Raw genomic sequence first — 22,188 nt, 5'->3', positions numbered from 1 at the left:
TTTTTCTTTAAAAAATGTTTCAGGGTACTCTCATTTTGACTCAAGAAAGCCACCATTTTATAGTTCAAATCAGGAAAAATAAATACAGTAAATGGACAAAAGTACAAAGATTCACAAAATGTTTAGGGGTATGCGTACCCCCAGAAAAAAAGCACTGTGTGTGGATGGTATTGTTTTGGTCAAGTTTGGAGAACGAGCTTGCAATAAAACAGCCTATGGACTTTACGCCGAGTACACACATACCTAACTGCTATTACTGTAGTCTAGTTCAGAGATGGGGAGCCCGTGGTCTGCCATTGTTAGCCTTCTCACTCCAATTAGTCCCAGCCAGCATGGACAATTGCTAGGAATGTTTGTTTGCTCCCACAAGAGGCAGTGATGGCAATCAACTTGGGGAGTGTTTAAAACAAGAGTTAGACAAATTAACAGAAGCAAAAATGACTGATGGCTACAAGCCACGATGGCTATATTCTTCCTCTACTGCTGGAGGCAGCATGCCTCTGAATGCCAGTTGCTAGAAACTGCAAATGGGGAGAGTTGATGCCACACTCGGGTCCTGCTGGTGGACTGCGCATTGGAACAACTGGCTGGCCATTGTGAGAACAGAACCCTAGACAAGATCAAATTAGTGATCTGGTTTGAAGAAGAATTAATATGTCCACAGGAAGGTATTGAAGAAATCACGCTACCAGAGACCATCTATGCTTGGAAAAGCCAAAGGCCTTGTACAGACATGACTGCAGAAGCCACCTTTGATTGCCTGCTACGGGTGAGAGTGCCAGCATGCACATGCTCAGACCAGAACCTTGACATGAATGGAGGCGACTCGGGAAGCCAAGGCCACTAACTTTGCTTTTTTATTGGATGTGCAGCAGACGACAAAAAAAATGCAGCCTCACAGCCAAAAGAAACCAGACAAATGAACGAGTGATGCGCTTTCTCCACGCCACAGCCATCGGCAAAGATAATTAAAAACTTGGGAGGGGGGAGCGGGGAGGGAAAGAAGAGAGCAGCTCACAAATGGGAATAACTGCTGAGTGGCAGAGCGATGGGGCCACAATGACTGAGAGGCCACGCCCTGTGCTGGCAGGGTGCTTGATGTGAGCACACGCGCATGTATATGTGCGAGAGAGACTAACACACCGCTCAACTGTACAAGTCTCTGCCTCTGACAGAGGGGGTGGGGGCGCCCTTGGACTGCGTTGCCAGCATCCAGAAGTCCCAGCTGCCCTTTTCAACAGGGGAAGGAGGGAGGGCGCAGAGTCAAAATCATCACCGAATTGCGATCAAACCAACATCCATGAGCTTCTGGATTTTCTGAGCAATGACGGGATTCTTCAAGTGTCTGTGGGAAAGGAAAAGAGGAGAGTTGTGTCAAGTCAGGACCTTTGTCCCCACCGTGAGGCCAAACCATGGGATGGGAGAAACTGGCAGCCCTCCAGGTGTTGCTGGACTTCAACTCCCATCAGCCCCAGCCAGCATGGCCAAATGTCAGGAGCGACGGGAACTATAGTCCTGCCACACCTGGCTCCCTCTCCCTGCCATAGTGGGATCTTTTTATCAGCATCAAGGCAAGATTTCACTGCAAGCAACTGACCAGAGGGTTTCAGAGGCCACAGGGCAGCAAGGTGCAACTGGGCACTGCATTGTCAAAGCAGTGCATATGTCTAGTCCAGTGTTTCACAAACTTGGGTCTCTAGCTGTTTTTGGACTACAATTCCCATCATCCCTGACCACTAGTCCTGCTAGCTAGGGATGATGGATGGGAGTTGTGGTCCCAAATCAACTTGAGTCCCAAGTTCAGGAAACCTTGATCTAGTCTTTATGGATGCGTTCTTCAAAGCTTACCTCCACATCATTTTTATGCTGAAAAAGCCCCCCTCGGCTTATACTCAAGTGAGGGTCCTTTCGGGCTGCTCCTTTCTCCTCCTCCTCCAACTTTGCCGCTGGTGGCGGCGGAAGAACAAGCAGCCCGGAAGCACCCAGGTATGTGGTGTGGTAACCCAGCTTATACTCGAGTCAAAATTTTTCCCAGTTTTTTGTGGTAGAATTAGGTGCCTCGGCTTATATTCAGGTTGGCTTATACTGGAGTATATACGGGTATTACCTTTATATCTCAACTCCCCCCGCCCCCCGCCATGCCAAAGGACCTCAAAGTGGTGTACATATATTTCCCCTCCCCATTTTATCCCCAGTGTCTCCCTGTGAGTTAGGCTGAGAGACAGTGACTGACCCTGAGTGACACAGCAAGCTTCATAGATACATGGGGATTTGAATCCAGGTTCTAATCTGACACATTAGCCCAGAGTTGGTTAACTTGTTGCCCTGCAGATACTGCTGAACTACAAAAGTCCCATGAGCATCTGGCCAGCATGGCCAATGGCTGGGGATGATGGGAGCTTTTGTTCAGCAGCATCTGGAGAATCAAAGGTCAGCCACACCAGGTCTTGCACATCCCTCTCTCTCAACCTCTCTACTTCTCATGTCTCTCATGGCACCACACTCCAAATCTCAGAAACTTTTAACATTTCTGAACTTTTAAGAAGTTCTCAACTGAATCCAGAAGCATGAAAAATCAGAATAAATGCAAAACAATTTGCCTACATGCTGATCTGTGCTTATTGCTAGACTGCAAAGTGCTCTGTGTCTTTAGTGGCCTTCAACATCAAACATTCCACTTATAAACTAGAACTTCACTGCCTGTGAAGACAACATGAGGTGGACCAGCACATCATCTGAGTCACCACACAGGCTGTGTTAAGAGACATCACACTACCGTCCACGCTGGTGCTTTCTCCTTGCCCTCACTTACTCGCTTAGGGCTTGTGGGTCTTTCTGCATCTGTTCAAGGATCAGCCTCATGGCCGGGTCACTCATGATCTGCTGCACCTCAGGGTCGGCCATGGCACGGCGCTTCACATCCTCAGGGTTGTCATTGCGGTTGTACTGGGACATGAGGCATCGCTGGTAGCCCTCTGTAGCTTCCTGTAGGAAATAGGCAGGACCATGAGGGCACTTCAAGATGGGTGTTTCCCCGCCCTCCTCCCTTGAATATTTTCACCACACCAGCAAAATTCTTATTTCTCTGCATTGGTTTTGATCACAAGGCTTCAAGGCCGGATGGAGGGAAAGTTATTCACCACCACCCCCTTGTGGGCCTTGAAAATTGTAAAGACAGATTCTGCGTAACTATTGCAACAACCTTCCTGGTGCCCCCTAGAGGCTGCTGGACCACAACTCCCTTCATTCCTTTACCACTGGGACCACGCTGGCTGGGGATGATGGGAGTTCAACGCCAGCTGAAGGGCACCAGGTTGGGGGAGGCAGAAATAGAATCCCCTCCATCCCCAAATTATACCTGAACATCTCTGAATCACCCAATGAGATTGATGGAAAGTAGAATTAGGATACAAGAACATACTTCATAGAATGCATTATTAATTTGTGGGATTCACTGCCACCAGATGTGGTGATAGCCCTTGTCTTAAAATAGGATTTTAAAAAATCAGTGAGGCCAATTAACAGCTATTAGCCACGATGGCCTAAATGGAAACTTCATGTTCTGAGGCACTGTATCTCTGAAGACCACTTTTTTTGGGGGGGGGGCAGGGAGAAACAGTGTGTGCCCTGCTTGTGGATCTCCCAGAACATCTGATTGGCCTCTGTAGGAAATAAGAAGCTGGACCACATGAATCTTTGCTGTGTTCTAGAAGGCCTGTTGCGTTCTTAGCAAAAACAGATGGGACAGATGAAGTGTGTACAGATAGGAGGAAAGAAATAAGCCAATTTGCTGAAAGTTCAGGAACACCCCATTCCCAGGAGAACTGATACCACCTCCCCCTTTGAAGGCTGGACTTCACTGGAAAGGCCCTTCTTTCATGACCATGACGAGGCTCAGTTTTAATTCCTCCCCGCTTGTTATTACCTGCGTTTAAGGGAAGCGCTTTACCATTTCTCTGCCACAGCTGTATATCCAGCAAGTGCTCACCTTGCAGTTGGAGTCCAGCTCAAGGGCTTTCTGGTAGACATCCATGGCTTTGGTATAATCTTTCATTGCTTCCAGTGCTGCTGCCTTACGTGTGTAGCCTTTGACTGCAAGCCAAGAGCAAAAGTCATCAAACTTTTGAACTTACTTGCATCTTTTACCCTATCCTTCATATATCTCAGTTTGAGTCTGCCCACCCCACCCCCTTTGTTTATTCAAGCACCTTGTCCCAATTAAGTGCTCTTTAAGCTAACTGGCTGGCAGCTTGCCCCTCTCAGCCCAGATACTGCCTGGTGTTATCTTGAAACAAGGTGCACTCCCCCATCACAATGGGATTTTGCAGATAACTGGCTGCTAAACCTAAACCCACTCTCCAACCATCAGTTAAGCTGCATAACCCCAAGTCCTTGCCTGATGACCTGTTCTTGCCTTTAACCTTCCCAAAACACTTCCTTCCAATTGACATATTCATGTACTTACTGAATGTGGGTTCCAGGCAGATACATTCTTCACAGTCCTGTGGAAGGAAGAGAAGCTGCTTTAAAAATTGATTTTTCAGGAATGAGTGCAAGGCTCATGTGTTCCTTCTCCAGCCATTCCCAGTCAGAAAAGCCTTCCCTCCATCTGTATCCCCGGATGCTTACGCCTCTGCTATCAGACTGCCAAGTTTGGGAATGGGAAGGTGGGCAGATGGGATGGATGTAAGAACAATCCATCTCTACCACTCCTAACCATGGAACCACACTGGGGGCCTAATTAGTCTGCCTAAGTGTGGGATTACCTTCAATTCCAGCAGGCTAGTGGTACCAAAGAATCAGAGATCACCTTCAGAACACCTCCCTGGAGAGGACTATAAAGCTACCAAGACCACATGGATTATCCTGAACCACCTACAGCTGTTTGTGGGTAGGTTACAGGCACAACGTTAGCTAGGCCTTGTTGTGCCAAGACACCTGAGCTTCTTTCAAGTACTTGCTTGCAAAGCAGGGATAGGGAACCTGTGGCCTTCCAGGAATTGCTGGATTCAAACTCCTATAAGCCACCGGGAGAATGATGGGAGTTCTAGTCCATGACCATCTGAGGGACCAGAGGTTCCCTATCCCTGCTCCTAAGCCTAGTTCACATAAGTGGCAGATGAGGTGGCAAATTTGGGTCTGAACTTCAGATTGCAAAGGTCTTCCTTATAAAAGAGCTCCCTGCAAAGATAAAAAGCTGGACACCAACAAGGTGGTTTCTTCCATGGCCAGATACCTTAGCAGCTGGAGTGTCTCTTGCCAGTTTCAGCTGGTCTACCAGCTATGGCTGTTGCTGAATGGGAATAGCCTTACCATTGGTGACCTGCCCACCTGACAAAAGTTGGCCTGTGGCAGGTAAGAATCTGGCTCACTGACTGAATTCAGTCCCCCACTTCTGGTGAAGACAATACTAAGCTTGATAGACCAACAGTTTGGCTCCATACCAAGGCAGCCTCCTATGCCTACACCTCAAGTTTCTCTTAACTTCTGCATTGAATTGTCTGCCACAGAGCTCCCAGCCTTGTAGAGGATTTGGGGTCACATTTAAAGGGGCACATGTGCTGTGCACAAGGAGTGTGTTGTCAGACACAACCAACACTCCCCTATATTTGGCAGAAGAAGGAAAATACAGGCAGAAAAGCCCCTTTCCAGGAAGTGTGCCCACCAAAACTAATCTAACACTGAAGAACCCAATGAGCTTCTGGTAAGAGCCCTTTCCCCCCAGAACACAATTTGCACAACACTGGCCTAGGATCCTGACCTTTACTGCTAACTGGAACTCCAGCAATTTGGTGTAACAGGCAGCTCTGTTGCTGTACAGTTTGGCATCGTTGGGGTTGCGTTTGATGGCTTCTGTGTAGTGTTTCATTGCTTGTGGATAGTCCCCTGCGAGGGAAGGAGAGTCATTAGCTCATATAGATGTTTTTTGAAGGATCCAAATTCTCCACTTGTTATTTCAATAATCCTTACGAAGGACTGATTAGGCACAGCTGAGTGTGAACTCCATGCTGAGAGGCAGTTGACTTTCCCTTCGTATCCAACGTTTAGGCCATGTGTGCAATTTCATGCCTAGCCAAAAAATAGCACCACCCACGGAAAAGAGGGAGCTATTGGCAGGCTTGGCAGAAACAACAAGTTTGCAGAAGTACAAAAACATTCTAAATGTTTGTACTGATAACAATGTTAACTATAACCTAAAGAAGGGAAATCCCCAAAGGCAGCCTAATAAGGACTGGCTATACCATGGAATTCTGAACGGCTGGGGAACCACAATGGAAAGGCACGTGGGGCAAGGAATGGAATAGAGGTCCTGACTGATTGCTCCTGTTCACTTTTCTAGCTAGGAAGGGATGCTGCTTTCCAGCTCTGCTTCCTGGAGGCAATGGGTTAGCTACTGTGGAGAAGCAGGATGCAGGACTAGATGCAGCAAGGCTTTTCTTGTGTCAATAACCATGTTGAGGTAGGTTAGCACTATCAACCCCATATTGTAGATTGGAGAGGAGGCAGTGTTGGGAGAAAGGAGGCTTATCTAAGCCCACCTTGTGAGTTTATGGCTAGGTGCGACTTGAGGATCTTGCAAAGTCTGCACATTCTTTACCAAAACATCAACTACGAAGGGAGGTCTGGTTCACCAAAGTAAGACTTTTGTTGAATTTTATACCATTCTAACTGGAACATTATTACTTTGCTTTTATAGCTGTTTTTATTGATTGTTATACCTGTACATTATATGAAAGAAATTTTATAAAGTGACCAGCAAACTACATTAGTTACATGGCTTAATATGCTCCCAGTTCAACACATGCCCTTACAGAAACTCAGTCACTATGGACAGGATAGTTAGGCATCTGGGCCTATTTCTTATGCAAAAATCGATCACTCAGCTACTCTTGCCAGTTATTTCCTAGACAGTCTCTGCAATTAACAAGGAGCCCCCTGCTCTTTGCAGTGGCTACCTTTCAGTACACGGAACAATGGACTCGCAAACACAATCCCTTACCTTTCTGGAAACACTCATTGCCTTTGTTTTTCTCTTCCAGAGCAAGATCAGGATTTATATAGGAGACTCTTTCTTGCTCTTTCAAGATTTTCTCAGCCTGAAACAGAAAGTGAGCTTGAACAGTCCTGTCAGATCTGAGGCAGCAGATTTATGAAGCAGCTAAGCCTTATTGAATGGATTCAAGGTGTCAGTGCTATTAGAAAATTTGGAGAGAGGGTCCCTAGCCTTCCCCAGCAACCCTAACCTAAGAAGACTGATAGCCAACCTTTCAATTGTAAGCAACAGCACACCATATTATCATGTCAGCTTACACACCACCTACCTAAATGAAACAACTTTTGACTAGTCAGAGGACCGCATATAAAGGGAGCAGGGGCAAATGAGTCTCCTGAGAGAGTTCAGTAATTCAGCCACATCAATCCTGATATGGCCATAGTCCAGGGGATGTGCAGAAGAGCCTCCTCAAATCTCAAAGAAGTAAAGGAGAATGCGTTCCTAAGTAACTGGCACTGAAGCCACATAGGGCTTTAAAATGGTCACCCTGGACGTGAATGAATAGCCAGTGTTAACACTCAGGGTCATAGCCAACTATGTTATATTCAAAGTAAAACCACTGAAATTAATAGGTCAGTCAGGGCAGACCAAGGGTTCCCAAATGCTGGTCTGTGGACCACCAGTGGCCCACAAGCTCCTGTCAGGTAGTCCACAGCATGTCTATGGGTTCGATTTTGAAGATGGGAGGCAGCACATTCACTGCATTAAGTATGGTATTCATATTGATTATTGTAAAAAAAAAAAAAGATGCTACTTTTGATTCTTACGTTGTATTTTATTGTATTACAATTTGAATTCTATGAAATTCAAACTGCAAAAAAGCTATAAAAAGACAATTAAAAATCAACAGCATTTAGCACAGCACACTGCAACAGGCAAAGAAAGCATTGCACAGCCCACCAAAGCTGTAAGAAATTTTCAAATGGATAGTGGGGTAAAAAGTTTGGGAATCACTAGCGTTGACAATACTGAACTAGATGGACCAAGCCACCTGATTTTAGCATAAGGAAGCACCAGCAGAGACTACGGAGAGGGGTCAGAGTTTGGTGGTAGAAGACATACTTTGCGTGTTGCAGGTCCTAGGTTCAATCCCTGGCATCTCCATTTGAAAGGACCAGCTACGAGGTGACATGACAGATATGTGCCTGGCGAGCCACTGTCACAGTAAACACTGAGCCAGCTGGACAAATAGTCAAAACCGATAGAAGGCAACTTCCTAAATGTCAAACGTGGTGCCATAGCTCAGTGATGGAACATATTCTTTCCATGAAGGTGGTCCCAATTTGGTGCACAGCATCTTCAGTCAAAAAGGAGCAGATAGCAGGAGATAGGAGAGACTCCTCTCTGTGCTCAAGACACTGGGGAGAGCTGCTGCCAATCAGAGTAGACAATACTGAACAAGACAGACCAATGCATGGCTGGGAAAAACGGGTGGGCCACAACTGCATGGGGGAGCTAGAGTTTGCAGATTCGGCTGGAGTATGGATTTATAGGCCAGCCACACCAGGAGTGGGAGAGGTTTCCCAACCCCGAGCTATAGCAAAGCTCTTGCAAACAAACACTTGCCTGTTGACACTTTTTCAGTACATCCGGAGTCCGGTGTTCAGCCAGAGACTTGTTGTAAAACTGAATGGCTTCCTTGTACTTTTCCTCCTTGAAGTAGGAATTGCCAATCCGGGCATAAGCTCTATATTCAAGAGAACAGGCCATGGAATGAGCGGCTGGAAAGCATCCAATAGGTGAAGAACCCTGACCCATGATTCCCAGGAGGCTTTGTTGCAGGGGAAGGGCAGGGGCATGCAGGACAAAGACAAATCCCATGCTAAGGGATGCTAGGAGAAATAATCTTTATATACATCTATGTTGCGAGCACATTTGGAATACTGTGTACAGTTCTTGCTACTGCTTCTTAAGAAGGATACTGTAAACACAAAAAAGAAAAGAGAAAGGAAGAAAAGAAAAGAAAAGAAAGAAAGCAACCAAAATGGATCAGAGGGATGGATCAGGTGTATAAAATTCTGCACTATGTGGAAGAAGTAGATAGAAAGTGTTCTCCCTCTCATAATACTAAAGACCCAGGGTGGATTATCCAGTGAAGGTTGTTGGAAGGAGATTCAGCACAGGCAAAAAGAAGTACGTCTTAGAATCATAGAATTTCAGAGCAATGCAGAACTCTTTTGCTTAACATGGGGCTCAAACCCATGACCCTGATATTAAGAGTCTCAGGCTCTATCAACCGAACTCTCCGTCATCGTGTCTTCACATACGTTAAATGATGGAGCTTGGCTATGACAAGATGTGGTGATTGCAGCCAACTTGGATGCCTTTGAAAGGGGATGAGACAAATTCAAGGAAGGAATTAAGCTATCAAGGGCTACCAGTGGCTGAGAGGGCTATTGCACTCAGCTCTGCTTGGGGCCTTCTGGTTGGCCATTGTAGAAAACAGGCTCCTGCTGGGTCAGGCCAAACGTCTATCTAGTCCAGCCATCTTCTTACATTTATGTTAGGCAGGCTAGGCAGAGTAGTGATTTTATAGCACAGCAGAATCTAGGTCACACAGCACCATGCAACAGAGTACATTTCAAGCCGTCATGACTCAAGTTTCCATTCAGCTCATGCATAAAGCTTTATTCAGTCAGCAGTCAGGTCTCATTAGTTCAGGGGTGGGAGACCTGTTGCCCTCCAGATACTCTTAGATCACAATTGCCATCATCCCTAACCTGTGGTCACACTGGCTGGGGCTGAAACAAGTCGGAGTCCAACAACTTCTAGAGGGTCACAGGTTCTCCACATCTCTCACCCCTGCATTAGCTCAACGTCTTAAATTAAGCAACCACGTTTTTAAAAAATCAAATGCTCTACCACATGGCTCAGTGGTGGGTGGAGCCAGAGGGGAAAGTGGGCAGAGCAAAAAATGTGAATGCCACTCACTTGGCAATCTGCCGGTAATCCTCCCGGTTCTCGCGTCCCACTTCAATGGCCTGCTGGCACAGTTCCCGGCACTTGTTGTAGTCCCCCTTCTCAAAATACACCGCTACAGGAAAAGGAAGGGGAAAGACACAGTCGTGAACCCCTGATTTCCCAGGACTGGGTGAGCTACAAACGAAGACCTCTGGCTGGGAAATCCATAGCCTCCGTCTAGTTTTATTTATTATGAAAATAAAATTTATGTGGCGTTTGGCCTGCTTTCAAGCTATCAGTTCAGGCCTCTGGCAAGAGCAAGCCATCTCTTCAACATTTCGCTCCTAATCTTTGTCAGAGCAAGTTGCTCATTCTGAGCTATTCATGGTCCCACAACCTTCAACGAGCCTTAACTTCAGCCTCACTGCTTTCTCTGTTAGTACCCAGGAATGGACCAGTGCACGACAATGACCAAACATATGGGGGGACGCAGGGTTCCCACCCGGTTTAAAGGAACCTTACTGACCTGGTTCAACTCCAGCCCACACTAAGCTTTGTTTTTTGCCATTTCAAACCTACCATAAGGCTGTTCATGCACCTCAGCTCTGCCTGGGATGGGAAGAATGATGCCCCACAATCTCACCTGCTTGGTTAGTGATGTATGTCATATTGGTTGGATCCAGCTCCTTTGCTTTGTCATAATGCTTCAGGGCTACCTCAAAATCTTTCTTCTTATAAGCCTCATTCCCCAGTTCTTTTTCCTTAAGAGCCTGAAAGGCAACAGACACTCAACTTAATAACTAGTATTGCAGAATGGCAAGACATAATTCAGCCAAAAAATCTCCACCTTGCCAGAGACAGCATTTCTTATGCTAAAAGCTTTGTAAGTGTATTTCAAGGATGGCCATTTGAATCTGCCCAGTGTTTGAGATCAGTTGAGACCCTGAAAAACCACACCCCTCGCCCCAACTTCAGGTGTTAGGTGTGCAGCTACCAGAGAGCTTTATGGTTCTGGCATCCCAAATGTGGAATACCCTCCAAGACAGATCTGCTTGTTACGGACATCAATATATTTTGTGGGCCTGGTGAAAGCTGCAGCATTCCTTTAATGAGGATATTTTGATATTGCCACATTTTTCTGATAATGGATTTCTGATGTATTTTAGTACCATTATTTATCAATTACATTCCCATTCCACCCAGTGGTTGACATTCTGGGCAGTTCACCAAAACAGAGTATAGGGTTCTTTTGAACCAAGTTATACTCAAAGTAGACCCACTGAAGTTCATGGACCTAAATTTGCCATGTTGATTAATTTCACTGGGTCATGTTAGACCTAATCTGTAAGATATAAGAGTAAAGGTAAAAGACCCCTGGACGGTTAAGACTATAGGGTTGCTGCGCTCATCTCGCTTTCAGGCCGAGGGAATCGGCATTTGTCCACAGCCAGCTTTCTGGATCATTGGCCAGCATGACTAAACTGCTTCTGGTGCAATGGAACACAGTGACTGAAACCAGAGTGTATAGAAACGCTGTTTACCTTCCCACTGCAGTGGTACCTATTTATCTACTTGCACTGGAGTGCTTTCGAACTGCTAGGCTGGCAGGAGCTGGGACAGAGCAACGGGAGCTCACCCTGTCGTGGTGATTTGAACAGTTGACCTTCTGATCAGCAAGCACAGGAGGCTCAGTGATTTAGACCGCAGCACCACCCACTCCCTTAAGTACGAGTTTTTGATTACTGTGTATTAATTTTGTTTTTATGTACCCTCGGTATTTTGTATGGTAATAAATAAAACCTGTGATAAGATGACAGCTATAAAAAAGCTTTTAAGAAAAGGTGGCCAGTCAATATATCTTCTGAATAAGGTACATAGTGCTGAGAGGGAACACTCTACTATTGCAGCCAAGTCTCCTGGGCCAGCAGGCAGTACCTGCTTCTTATTCTCCGGCAGGTCTTCCTCCATGGGTTCTGGCTTGGGCTCCTTCTTGGGGGGTGGCGGAGGGGGCGGAGACATTGCTTCGTCCTCATCATCTGCACTGGCCAAGTCGACTCCAAGTAGTACCCCAAGGGTTGTCATCACCCGCGGGTCCTTTAGTTTCCTGTCATGAAGGCAGGCCACAAAATAGGTCACACAGAACTGGAGCCTGGTGGATTAAGTGCTGGAGACTTGAGGTTGCAACCAATGTTGGTCTGGCTCAGAACAGACCCATTGAAATCAATGACTGATGCAGGTCCATTCATTTTAATTAGACTACTCTGAATAAGATATAGGTGGATGTAGCTCCCAGGATCTAGTTCTGCGCAAGTCAGTGTCAGACTCCATTTTCTAACTGTAAGACTATTGAACACTCCAGCAGCTTTGAGGGGCAGCCATGTTTCTGTGATTTTTCTGAAATGGACCAAGTCCATCAATTTTATGAAAGACTGTCTTAAAAGACACCCTGTTTAAGGCTCTTTGAGGTTTTTGCTGCAAACTTCCTATGAAACTGAAGATCCTTGTGCTGAACGCCACCCACATTAACTCATTTTCCAATACTATGCACGAAGCAGGTTTTTTTCCTGGTTGCTGCCGGACTTCAAGCACATTAAAAAAGTAAATATGAACCCTTAGTTAGAAATTTAGAGGTGCTCCTGGATATCAATAATTTTTCATTCCAAAAGACTTTGAATATACCAGGTTGAAGACATTCTGCTGAACACTATGTTTTATCTACTATGCCTGACAGTTATATTTTTACTTTTGCTATATTCTACTATTGTGATTTAAATATTTCTTAAGCTGCCTTGCACAATTCCTATATCCTGGAATTCATTTTAATGGTGTTCCCTTCAAGCGGTACAGCTGCCATGACAACCTCAAACTGCCCTTCTGTCAAGTTCACAAAATTATTAACTGTGATAGTTAAATTATATTCACACATACAAAAGCAATGTTATCTGTGAATGCCAAAATACTGGCAATGAGAAGCAGGATAAGACAATCACCACCAAGCTCCACTTATGAGCTCACAGGAACATTTAGCAAGCTGTGAGATAGAATTCTGGGCCCGGTGAGTCTTGGGCATGACTCGGAAAGACAATTCCTACACCATACAATTCCCAACTCCCACTCCAGGCACTTACGCCCCCAGGTCTGAAGGCTTGTTGCGGAGCTGCTCGATCAGTTCTCTGTAGCTCGGATCACTGAGCAAGCCTCTTGTGCGGGGATCACTCTCCAGCTTCTGATAAAGGTTGGGCAAGTTGAAAGGGTTCATGAGATTCCTTTCTGAAGGATGACCAGGGCAGGGGAGAGAAGAAAGGCAATATCAGTTTTGAGTGACACACAGCGGCATTCTTGACAACAGGGCCTTCCCTGCCCTCCACCATCTGTAAGCTCTGGGAAAACCCAGGGGGAAGATTACCTCATGGAAGGTGTGAGGTTCCTGCTGCCACATGCCCACATTATTCACATCTTTCAGCAGCTAGACTGTGTGGAAACAGCAGTGCTGCTGAATACCTGTGGTCCCCGAGCTAAGGAAACAGAAAGCCCAGCCTACAGTTCTGACTCACACTAATGAGACTGAAGCCCAGCTATCTGCAAGATCTAAATTCCTTCTGGAATAGGTGTCTGCACTCACTGCAGGTCTTGGAGATAGCCTGTAGCTATCTTATCCATGCAATCTAGGGAAGTCTTTGCCAACCTGGCGCCCTCCATGATAGTGTTGGCTAGGGCTGATGGAAGATGTAGTCTAAAACATCTGGAGGACACCAGGTTAAAGAAGGCTTTGATAAGGAAACAGAAGCACTCCCTCTTTCCTTCATCTTGAGTGAGTTCAGCTGGTGGAGCAAATGCACCAGGCACTGAAGACCTGTAGCTTCATGATTTTCTGTCAAGTAAAAGGGTATTGGGGTGTTTGGTTGTGCTAGAGATGCACCATGATGTTTCTTCTCTGCGCTCCTCCTAGCAGTCATTCCTCCTCTGGTCACTGCTATGGATGCCCGATCTGTCGGTCTCCAGAACTTCTGTGTCACTCAAGAGCTCTCTCCCTTTTTGTGGTTTCCAGAAACGGGTATTCAGAAACGTTACTGTCTCCAACTGTGCAGGCAGAACCTAGCCACCATGGCTAGAAGCCTCGGATAGCCCTCTCTGCCATGAATTTGTCCAATTCACTTTTAAACCCACCTAGGTTGGTGGCCATCACAGCCTCGTATGATAATGCGTTCCATAGTTTAACTACACACAACATAGTACTTTCTATTATCTGTCCTGAATCTTCCAACATTCAGCTTCAAGGGATTTCCACAAATTCTAGTTCTGAGAGAGGGAGAAAAACTTTTCTCTAGCCAATTTCTCCATGCCATGCATAATCTGATAAACTTCTATCATGCCGCCTCTTGTCTTTAAACTAGAAAGTCCCAACACTACAACTTTTCTTCATGGAGGAGTTGCTCCATCCCCTTATTTGGGGATGTCTTTTTGTAACTCTACAATATCCTTTTTGCAGCGAGGCCACCAGAATGGTACACAGTACAGTTATGCTCTTATGCTGAGCATTTGAAAAGCTACATTTTAAATTTTATTTTAACCCGTATTTTAATTAACTGGGTTTTTTTGTTTTTGTCCCCCCCCCCCACCCCAATTATGTTTTATTGTAATTTTATTGGTGTTAGCCGCCCTGAGCCCGGTTCTGGCTGGGGAGGGCGGGGTATAAATAATTTTTTATTATTATTTATTACATCAAATCATTTTAAAATCCAACAGTCTTCAAAGCTCAGCCGTGTCGCTTAAGCTCTCCCAACTCAGATCTGTTTCCAGACAGATGTCAAGTGGGGCTCTCACAACTGACAGGCAACCACCAAGAAAACCTTCATGACTTCACTGGAAAAGCATGTGCCATCACAACATGGCCCTCTTATCAATAGTCAAATCCAGCTATATATGTATTTGATGCTCTTCCATTTTATTATTGAAATCTGCATCACAACCCCTGTACCAAAGCCATTTCCCTTTGTGGTACAGGGTACAGGCAGGGAAGGTTACTGCAATCAGTTGTCCTGTAGTTATGAAGCTTCATCAGCAACTTTCCCCAACCTGCTGCCCTCTAGATGTCAGGGGACTCCCAACTCCCATCAGCCTCAGCCAGCATGGCCAGTGATCAAGGCTAATGAGAGCTGTAGTCCAATAAAACCTGGAGGGCAGCAAGGTTGGGGAACACTGCCTTTCCTAGGCCAATTTATCCAATTCCTTGTCATGGGATAATTTCTCAAACTTCCATGTCACATTAGCCACAGAACTAGTTCATGTAGGCAAGTCTTAAGAGATAAGGAAGGAAGCAGATCAGGGTGTGGCTTCCATCACCTGCATGCCTGGACTCCATGTTTTGCAGCCCTTCCTTCAACTGTGCGTTGCCTGGCTCATGTTTCAGCCCTTCTGCATATGTCTTCTTGGCCTCTTCAAAGCGGTTCAGAAATTCCAAGGCAGCTGCCTTTCGGGAATATCCCTTAGAAGAGAAGAAGAGCAGCCAGGTCAGCAAATACGGTATGAGACAAGGCAGAGCAGCCAATATATCAGTCTTCCAAAACTCACAGACATGAAGGACTATACAAAACTCTAGTTCACCCATGCTTGAAGGCAGCTGCTTGACTAATTGACTATGCCAACTACCAGTTGTTGCAAACCAATGCAACAGTTGCAAGGAAGAACCTCCTTTAGCCTGCAGACTTTGCATATACAACGGTGGTGCATGACACACTTTGGCCAAGTATCTGCAGTATGGTGCAGTAGGTTAGACCTGGGTTCAAATCCCTACTCAGCCATGGAATTCACTGGGTGACATCGAGCCAGTTACTTATCTCTCAGTCTGACCTACCTCAGGATAGGGGTGGGGGAGAGCAATTTATGCTACCCCGAGTGCCTTAGAAGGCTAAAAATGTAGTAGGAACTTCAGTAACGAATTTTTTAATTGTCTATACTGACCGATAGTGGCTCCCCAAAATTCCATTCAAATGAGAATCTTACCCAACCCTGCCTGAAGATGCTGAGGACTGGACCTTATACATGCAGAGGACGTGCTCTACCACTGAGCTACACAGTGCTTCCCCAGCACACACAGAAAAAAAATGCTACGCCTGAACTGCAGTGACTTCATTGCCAGGCATTTAATGCCCACTTCTCTCTTGTTCCTTGTGAAGTGAGGGAGGGCAAAACCTTGGGGCTCTCATTCTGGAATCACAAGTCCACCAAACAGAATAATAGCATATGGCAAGGATAGGGAAACCTTCACCCTCCGTACGTTGCTGAACTACAACTCCCATTGCCCTTGGCCTTGCTTGCTAGTGCTGATGGGAGTTGACAGTTCAGTAACGTCTGAAGAGCCAAAAGGTTTCTCACACCTGGTGTATGGAATGGGCATGTCCCCACAGCTGTGTCATGTCTCCTTAGCTAGAAGGGGGTTCCCCACCTTGCCCCACTCTGGCTTCAGTTCAATTGTCTTGCAAGCGTCTTCCAGGGCTTTCTGATATTCGCCTTTCTTGGCATAAGCAGCAGACCGATTGCTGTACAGCACATGATTGGCAGAATCCAATTTGATGGCCTCTGAGTAGTGCTTGATAGCTTCTGCCGTCTTGCCTGAGCTCAGGGCTTTGTTACCCTTCTCTTTCAATTCATTCACCTGGTGGGAATTAAAAAAGAAGTCAAAAGCTTGCTGAGGATTCCATGCACCAGTAACCCAGAAAAAGAACCTATTGCTCCAGTGAACTACTACTTACCAAACTCTGAGCATCTCAGATGAGTAAATGCCCTGATTCTGACTCCCACTGTTGCTATAACCTTGAATTGAGGCATTTTTTGCTAAAAATTGGAGTTTGATGGTCAGCAAGCAAAAGGCCCTCCTCTCTTCAGCAGACTTTTTCAGGTTTTTTTTTGGGGGGGGGGAGAAAGCAAGTTTCTGGCCCCTGTAAGTTTATTGCACACCCATTTTCAGCTGCTTACCCAAGGCAAAACACACAACTTATAGTAATAATACATCAATGCAATTTTTACATCTCTAGATAAAATCCTAGCAAAAGCACTATAAGGTAGGTCAGCATTACTTATCCCCCTCCTCTCAAGCTTTCCAGCTCCTTGAGTGGGATACAGGGTTAGCACCTGACTTTGGAATGGCTTGCCTCTTGCACTCCCATGGTGTGATTTTGCCTTTTTACATTTGATTGATGCTATATGGCATTTTTGTACAGTGGTACCTCGGGTTAAGAACTTAATTCGTTCTGGAGGTCTGTTCTTAACCTGAAACTGTTCTTAACCTGAAATACCACTTTAGCTAATGGGGCCTCCCGCTGCCTCCGCCGTGCAATTTCTATTCTCATCCTGAAGCAAAGTTCTTAACCCGAGGTACTGGGTTAGCGGAGTCTGTAACCTGAAGCGTCTGTAACCTGAAGCGTCTGTAACCCGAGGTTCCACTGTATTTTGTTTTAATATGCTGTTCACCACTTTGGCAGAAAGCAGCATATAAAGAGTAGGGGGGGAATTGCAGATGGAGGGGCTGAGGGTGGCTTGTGAGTTAAGGGCAGATGCAAGATGTGAACCAAGGAATTCCACAGTCTCTTAGCCACTAAGCAGGGACAGGGAGAAAATGGATCACGATCAACTGGCCGAGTTACCCATTCCCAACTGCTTAACAATAGCAACAAAACATTACTTTCCCACCTAAATTAGGTTGCTGAAATTAAGGAAGTACTGAACACAAATCCCAAGACTTGGAATATGTTCAGAGGCACCCTGCTCCTTAACTCTTACTCTGTATCTTTTGTACTTGACCAGGCATAGGAAAACCTGGCCCTCCAGCTGTTTTGAGACTACAATTCCCATCATCCCTGACCACTGGTCCTGTTAGCTAGGGATGGTGGGAGTTGTAGTCCTAAAACATCTGGAGGGCTGAGTTTGCCTATGCCTGTACTTGACTTTCATTGGTAGATCTTGGGAATGCGCTTTTTTGTTTTTTAAAAAAGACCCCCAAGTCTGCCTACCTCAGATTATAGCAACTGTAAGAAATAAACAGACTTCAGCTAATGAAATCTGTGCAGTGTGGCAACAGTTGTGAAGTGGTTCAGGTTTCTTGTACTCTAAATATATGCAATAAGACACCAATTCTCAACCATCACTTCCAGATAGAAGTCAGTTGTTGGGCATTCCATTTTACAAGGCTCCCCAATCAACCTGGCTGAATTTAGCTGCCAGGGCTTATGCTGCACAGGACTGCATTCACATATGCATCTCTATAGGGAATAATATATTGCACTTCTTTGCAGTTTTATATGACACAAAGTGATTAACCCTCTATTGCTTACAAGTGGGCGCACTTTTCTTCTTACGAGTGACAGCTGTGAGACACTTCTTTCCCACCTGAAGGTGGGTAAGTTGGCCAAAGCTGCTGCAAGATATCCCCAGCGACTGTTTCCCTCTAGAAAGAAATGACGTGAGCCGGAGGGACAGGCCCCCAGGTATGAGTCACGGCCTCCACAGGTAGCCAAGGGAGTTGAAACTGCAGGATCCGCAGCCCAAATGAATTAGCAGCCCACCATCTGCTGATGCAAATAGAATGTTGTCCCTGCTGTGTCCAAGGCTGCTCCTAAGGGGGACAGGAAGCTGGAGGCAGCTCCCTCTGAATCACAGCTCTATTCAGATAGGGGTTGCTTGCTGAAATTACAGACAGCCAAGGGGAAAACAATCTCCACTTAGCTGCATTAATTTGGGACAAACCGTTCAAGCTACACATGTAAGGATTTTAGAGCCCTTTCAGTCTTAGAGAGACACAGCTGTACAATAAAACACAGCAAGATGTCACATGCAGAAAGGGCACAAATTGGCAGGCAAGGCATGGAGGTGGTAAACTTTCTCTAGAAGAAGCATATTACCCTACAGCCACACACCAAACATTTAGGAGGGACAGTGGGGAGAGAAAGAAAGCTGAGGCCAGTATTGTGAAGTGATGCAGGTGGACTACAGCCAGGTTGCCATGGTATAACCTTGGCAGATTCACCTAAACACTCGGCACAATGGACTCTGTTTTTCACTTGCCAGTGTGGAATCACCACCTTGCTAAGCTTGAGGCCTGTTTTGTTGAAGATTACTTTCTTCCTATACCCATTTTCACAGACAAAAGACACACTTAACAATTTGGAATGGGGAGGCAGCTCCTATGTCAGGAAGTGAGCTGGCACCATAGCTCAGTGGCATACCACATGCTTTGCAAGCAAAATGCTTTAGGTTTACAGTAGTTCCAATTTAAAAGGCTTTTTGCTAAGAAGACTGGGAAAGACCTTAGTGCAACAGTTGCTAGTCACAGGAACTGCCTTATGAAGAATCAGGCTGTTGGTCCAACTAACTCAGGACTGTCTACACTGTCTAGGAGTGCCTCTCCAGGGTCCCAGGTAAAAGCCATTCCCAGCCCCTACTGGGAGATGTGAGGGTCTGAACCTAGGACCTTTTGGATACAAAGAACGGGTCTCTACTGTTGACCACTGCCATCACTCCCAAGTGTGACAGCAATTCCTACCTCAAAAGTTTCCTTCTAGCAGGTGCCGAACATGCTGCAACATGCAGGCTGTGATCGGCTCAGAAGGCTCCTTTGGAAAACAAACAGGCTTTTTAAAAGCTGCAATGCCCCACTGAGCCTTGCTCAGCCTAACTGTTTGCTCCATCTCACAAGGGTTATAAAGCTGCATCCGCACCTAAAACACTTCACTCAGAAAACTGCCATCAACTTGCTCATGCTACCAAAACTATACAATTCACCTAGAAATATAGGAAGCTGCCTTTACTGGATCAGAACTTTGGTCCATCTAGCTCAGCACTGTCTACACAGACTGGAAGGCCTCCAGCTTTACACCATTCCAACTTCCAAGTCCTACCTAGAGATACCAGGAATTACAGCTGGGATCTTGTACCAACAGAGTAAGAGCTACATTAAGCTACAGTCCTTTGCCTAGTTCCAACGGTTCCACACATACTGTCACCATGTGCCCCTAAAGCTACTCTACAGATCTTCCTGCAAGATTATTCCTGCCGCAATCCAGGCCTTAGGAATCACAACCCCTAGTGGAGCTTCCATAAATATTAAAGATCAAATTTCCAAAATGAGGTAGAGCTTTTGGCATTTGTGCTATTTTAATTGCATGCTCCACAACAGGCTACCCTATCTACCAAAATCCATCAGGCTGCTACATCTTATTCAAGATGTCTGTCAAGATACTGCTTCCCTCATGGGCTCCACCTCAAAGACTGCATCCCAGGACTGAGGAGGAAGGTGAGGATTTCAGCTTGGGAGGGGAATACTGTGGTGAGGAACAATGCAGAGTGGGAAATGGGGATTACCTGAGGAGCAGTACTAGCTGCATTGGTGTGGGGCATAGCTTGAGGGGTAGGCTTTAGAAATAAACTTATGCACATAAATTACCTGTGATGGTTCAAGAGTCCACTCACAGTAGATCCACACCATACATTTAAAGCACACCCAATGCACATTTAAAACTCATGACTTCCCCCAAAGAATCCTGGGAATCATAGTTTGTTAGAGATGCTGCGAACTGTAGTTCTGTGAAGGGAAAAGCTACAGTTCCCGGAATTCTTTGGAGAAAGTCATTAAGTTTTGAATGTATGGTATGGCACCATCTTCAAAGCATCACAGATTACTTATTAATATAAGTTTTTTCCTACAAAACCGAGCTCGCAAACCATGCTGCAAGGAGCCTCGCCTCAAGCTCTAACTCTGTAGCCACCTTTTTAATGGTCTCTCGTTCTCATGACCTCTTTGATGATACAGTCCTTAATTCCCATCCTCCAATGACATTATTGGTTCAATGACCCCTGCAATCAAGGGTTATGTACATTTTATGAAATTAATAAATCAAGCTTATTGCGATCCCTCACAGAAATCTAGTTCCTCTGCCCCACACACTACTGAATCCACCAGCCCCACAAAGCCTGCCATTCAGCCCTCCAATTCATATGCCACAGCCCCTTCCCCCTACTCCTAGCCCTGCCGTGATACCCCAGGACCCCTAATTCGGATGTAGCCCCATCACACTACAGTATGTATTTGCTGAAAACCCCTCCATGATGTCTGGCACAGAGCCCATAAACCTTCCCCACTTCAGACAAGCCTAGCCTTCCCCCCCCCCCCGCAGAACCCCTTCCCCACCTCAGATCTTCACACGAGGCCTTGCAGAGCCCTTTATTTCTTTATCCCTTCAGGACCTTCGCAGTTCAGCCACTCCCTCCCACCTTCCGCAGAAGGCCCCTTATGAGGTGATCTTGCTCCCTTTAAGATCCCCTCATGACCTGATCTACGAAGGCTTCCCATAATGCTTTGCACAGGTATAGCCGCCCCCTCTTCGCAATCATCCCGTCAAAAACTACTCTAGACCCCCTTCCCATTCCTAACACCCCCCCCCTCAGTCCTTCCCATGGTCCTTTGCCCCGACCACCTTTTCAAAAAGAAACCCCCTCTCCCGTCAGAACCCCTTTTCCCCCAGAATCCCTTGCAAAAAATAATCTCAGCAGCACCTCACACCACATTTTCTCCCCCTCTCTCCCCTTCCCGAGACCCCCTCTAGCACCGCCACCTTCCCATGAGCCCTTGCGGTTACTAAAAAGCTCCAGCCACTTCGCCCACCTTTTCCATGGCGCCGGCCAAGTCTCCCGCGCCACCGCTGCCGCTTCTAGTTAAGCCTTTCCTCCTTCCTGCGCCCGCCTTTCCTTTTTCCCACCAGCCTTCTGGAACCTGCTAGAACCCTCTAGTCCCCGCCCCTGCCTTCTTATTGGATCCCGCCTGGCGCGAGGCCGCGCCCGCTACCCCCCTCATAGGGCGAAGAGGGAAAGGCGGGGTCTCTCCCTGATAGAAAATCCGTCCTCGGCACGCGCTATTGGCCCCAATGCTTGACAGGCCTGAGCGGGGCGGGGCTTGATAACGGCAATTGGTGTGCGTCGCTGTGTCATTTGCCAAGCGGCGGCCTCGTTCCTCTGGAACGTCCCGCCTCCGGGTTTCATTGATCAAAGCTGCGCTGCGGTCCTATTGGGTAGACCGTGAGTTGGAACGTCACCACAGACTACGCCCATTGGCTGGAGCTTTGTTCGGATTTCTCCGCCTCCCCATCTTTCTTATTTCCAGATTTTTCCTCGTGGGACGTCCTTGAACGCTTAGAGAAAAGTGGCATACAGTAACGCCTCCCCCCCACAATGGTGAACGGAAA

General features: G+C 46.3%; 1 protein-coding gene across 1 annotated transcript; it reads right to left on the bottom strand.

The window, feature by feature from the left end:
• Positions 1-834: 834 nt before the first annotated feature.
• STIP1 (stress induced phosphoprotein 1) lies at positions 835-21,763 on the bottom strand. The gene is made up of 14 exons (XM_081174127.1): positions 21,612-21,763; positions 16,401-16,610; positions 15,299-15,440; positions 13,084-13,225; positions 11,891-12,059; positions 10,599-10,725; positions 9,986-10,088; positions 8,621-8,741; positions 7,001-7,097; positions 5,762-5,886; positions 4,466-4,502; positions 3,989-4,092; positions 2,813-2,985; positions 835-1,345 (listed from the first exon to the last, which is right to left on the bottom strand). The coding sequence occupies exons 1-14, from the start codon at positions 21,618-21,620 to the stop codon at positions 1,273-1,275; spliced, it is 1,632 nt and encodes a 543-aa protein (XP_081030253.1). The 5' UTR covers positions 21,621-21,763; the 3' UTR covers positions 835-1,272.
• Between the last annotated feature and the right edge of the window lie 425 nt (positions 21,764-22,188).

Source organism: Podarcis bocagei, assembly GCF_964188305.1.
Source record: "Podarcis bocagei genome assembly, chromosome: 16".
NCBI classification, from domain to species: Eukaryota; Metazoa; Chordata; class Lepidosauria; order Squamata; family Lacertidae; genus Podarcis; species Podarcis bocagei.
This window is presented reverse-complemented; position numbering and strand designations above follow the sequence as displayed.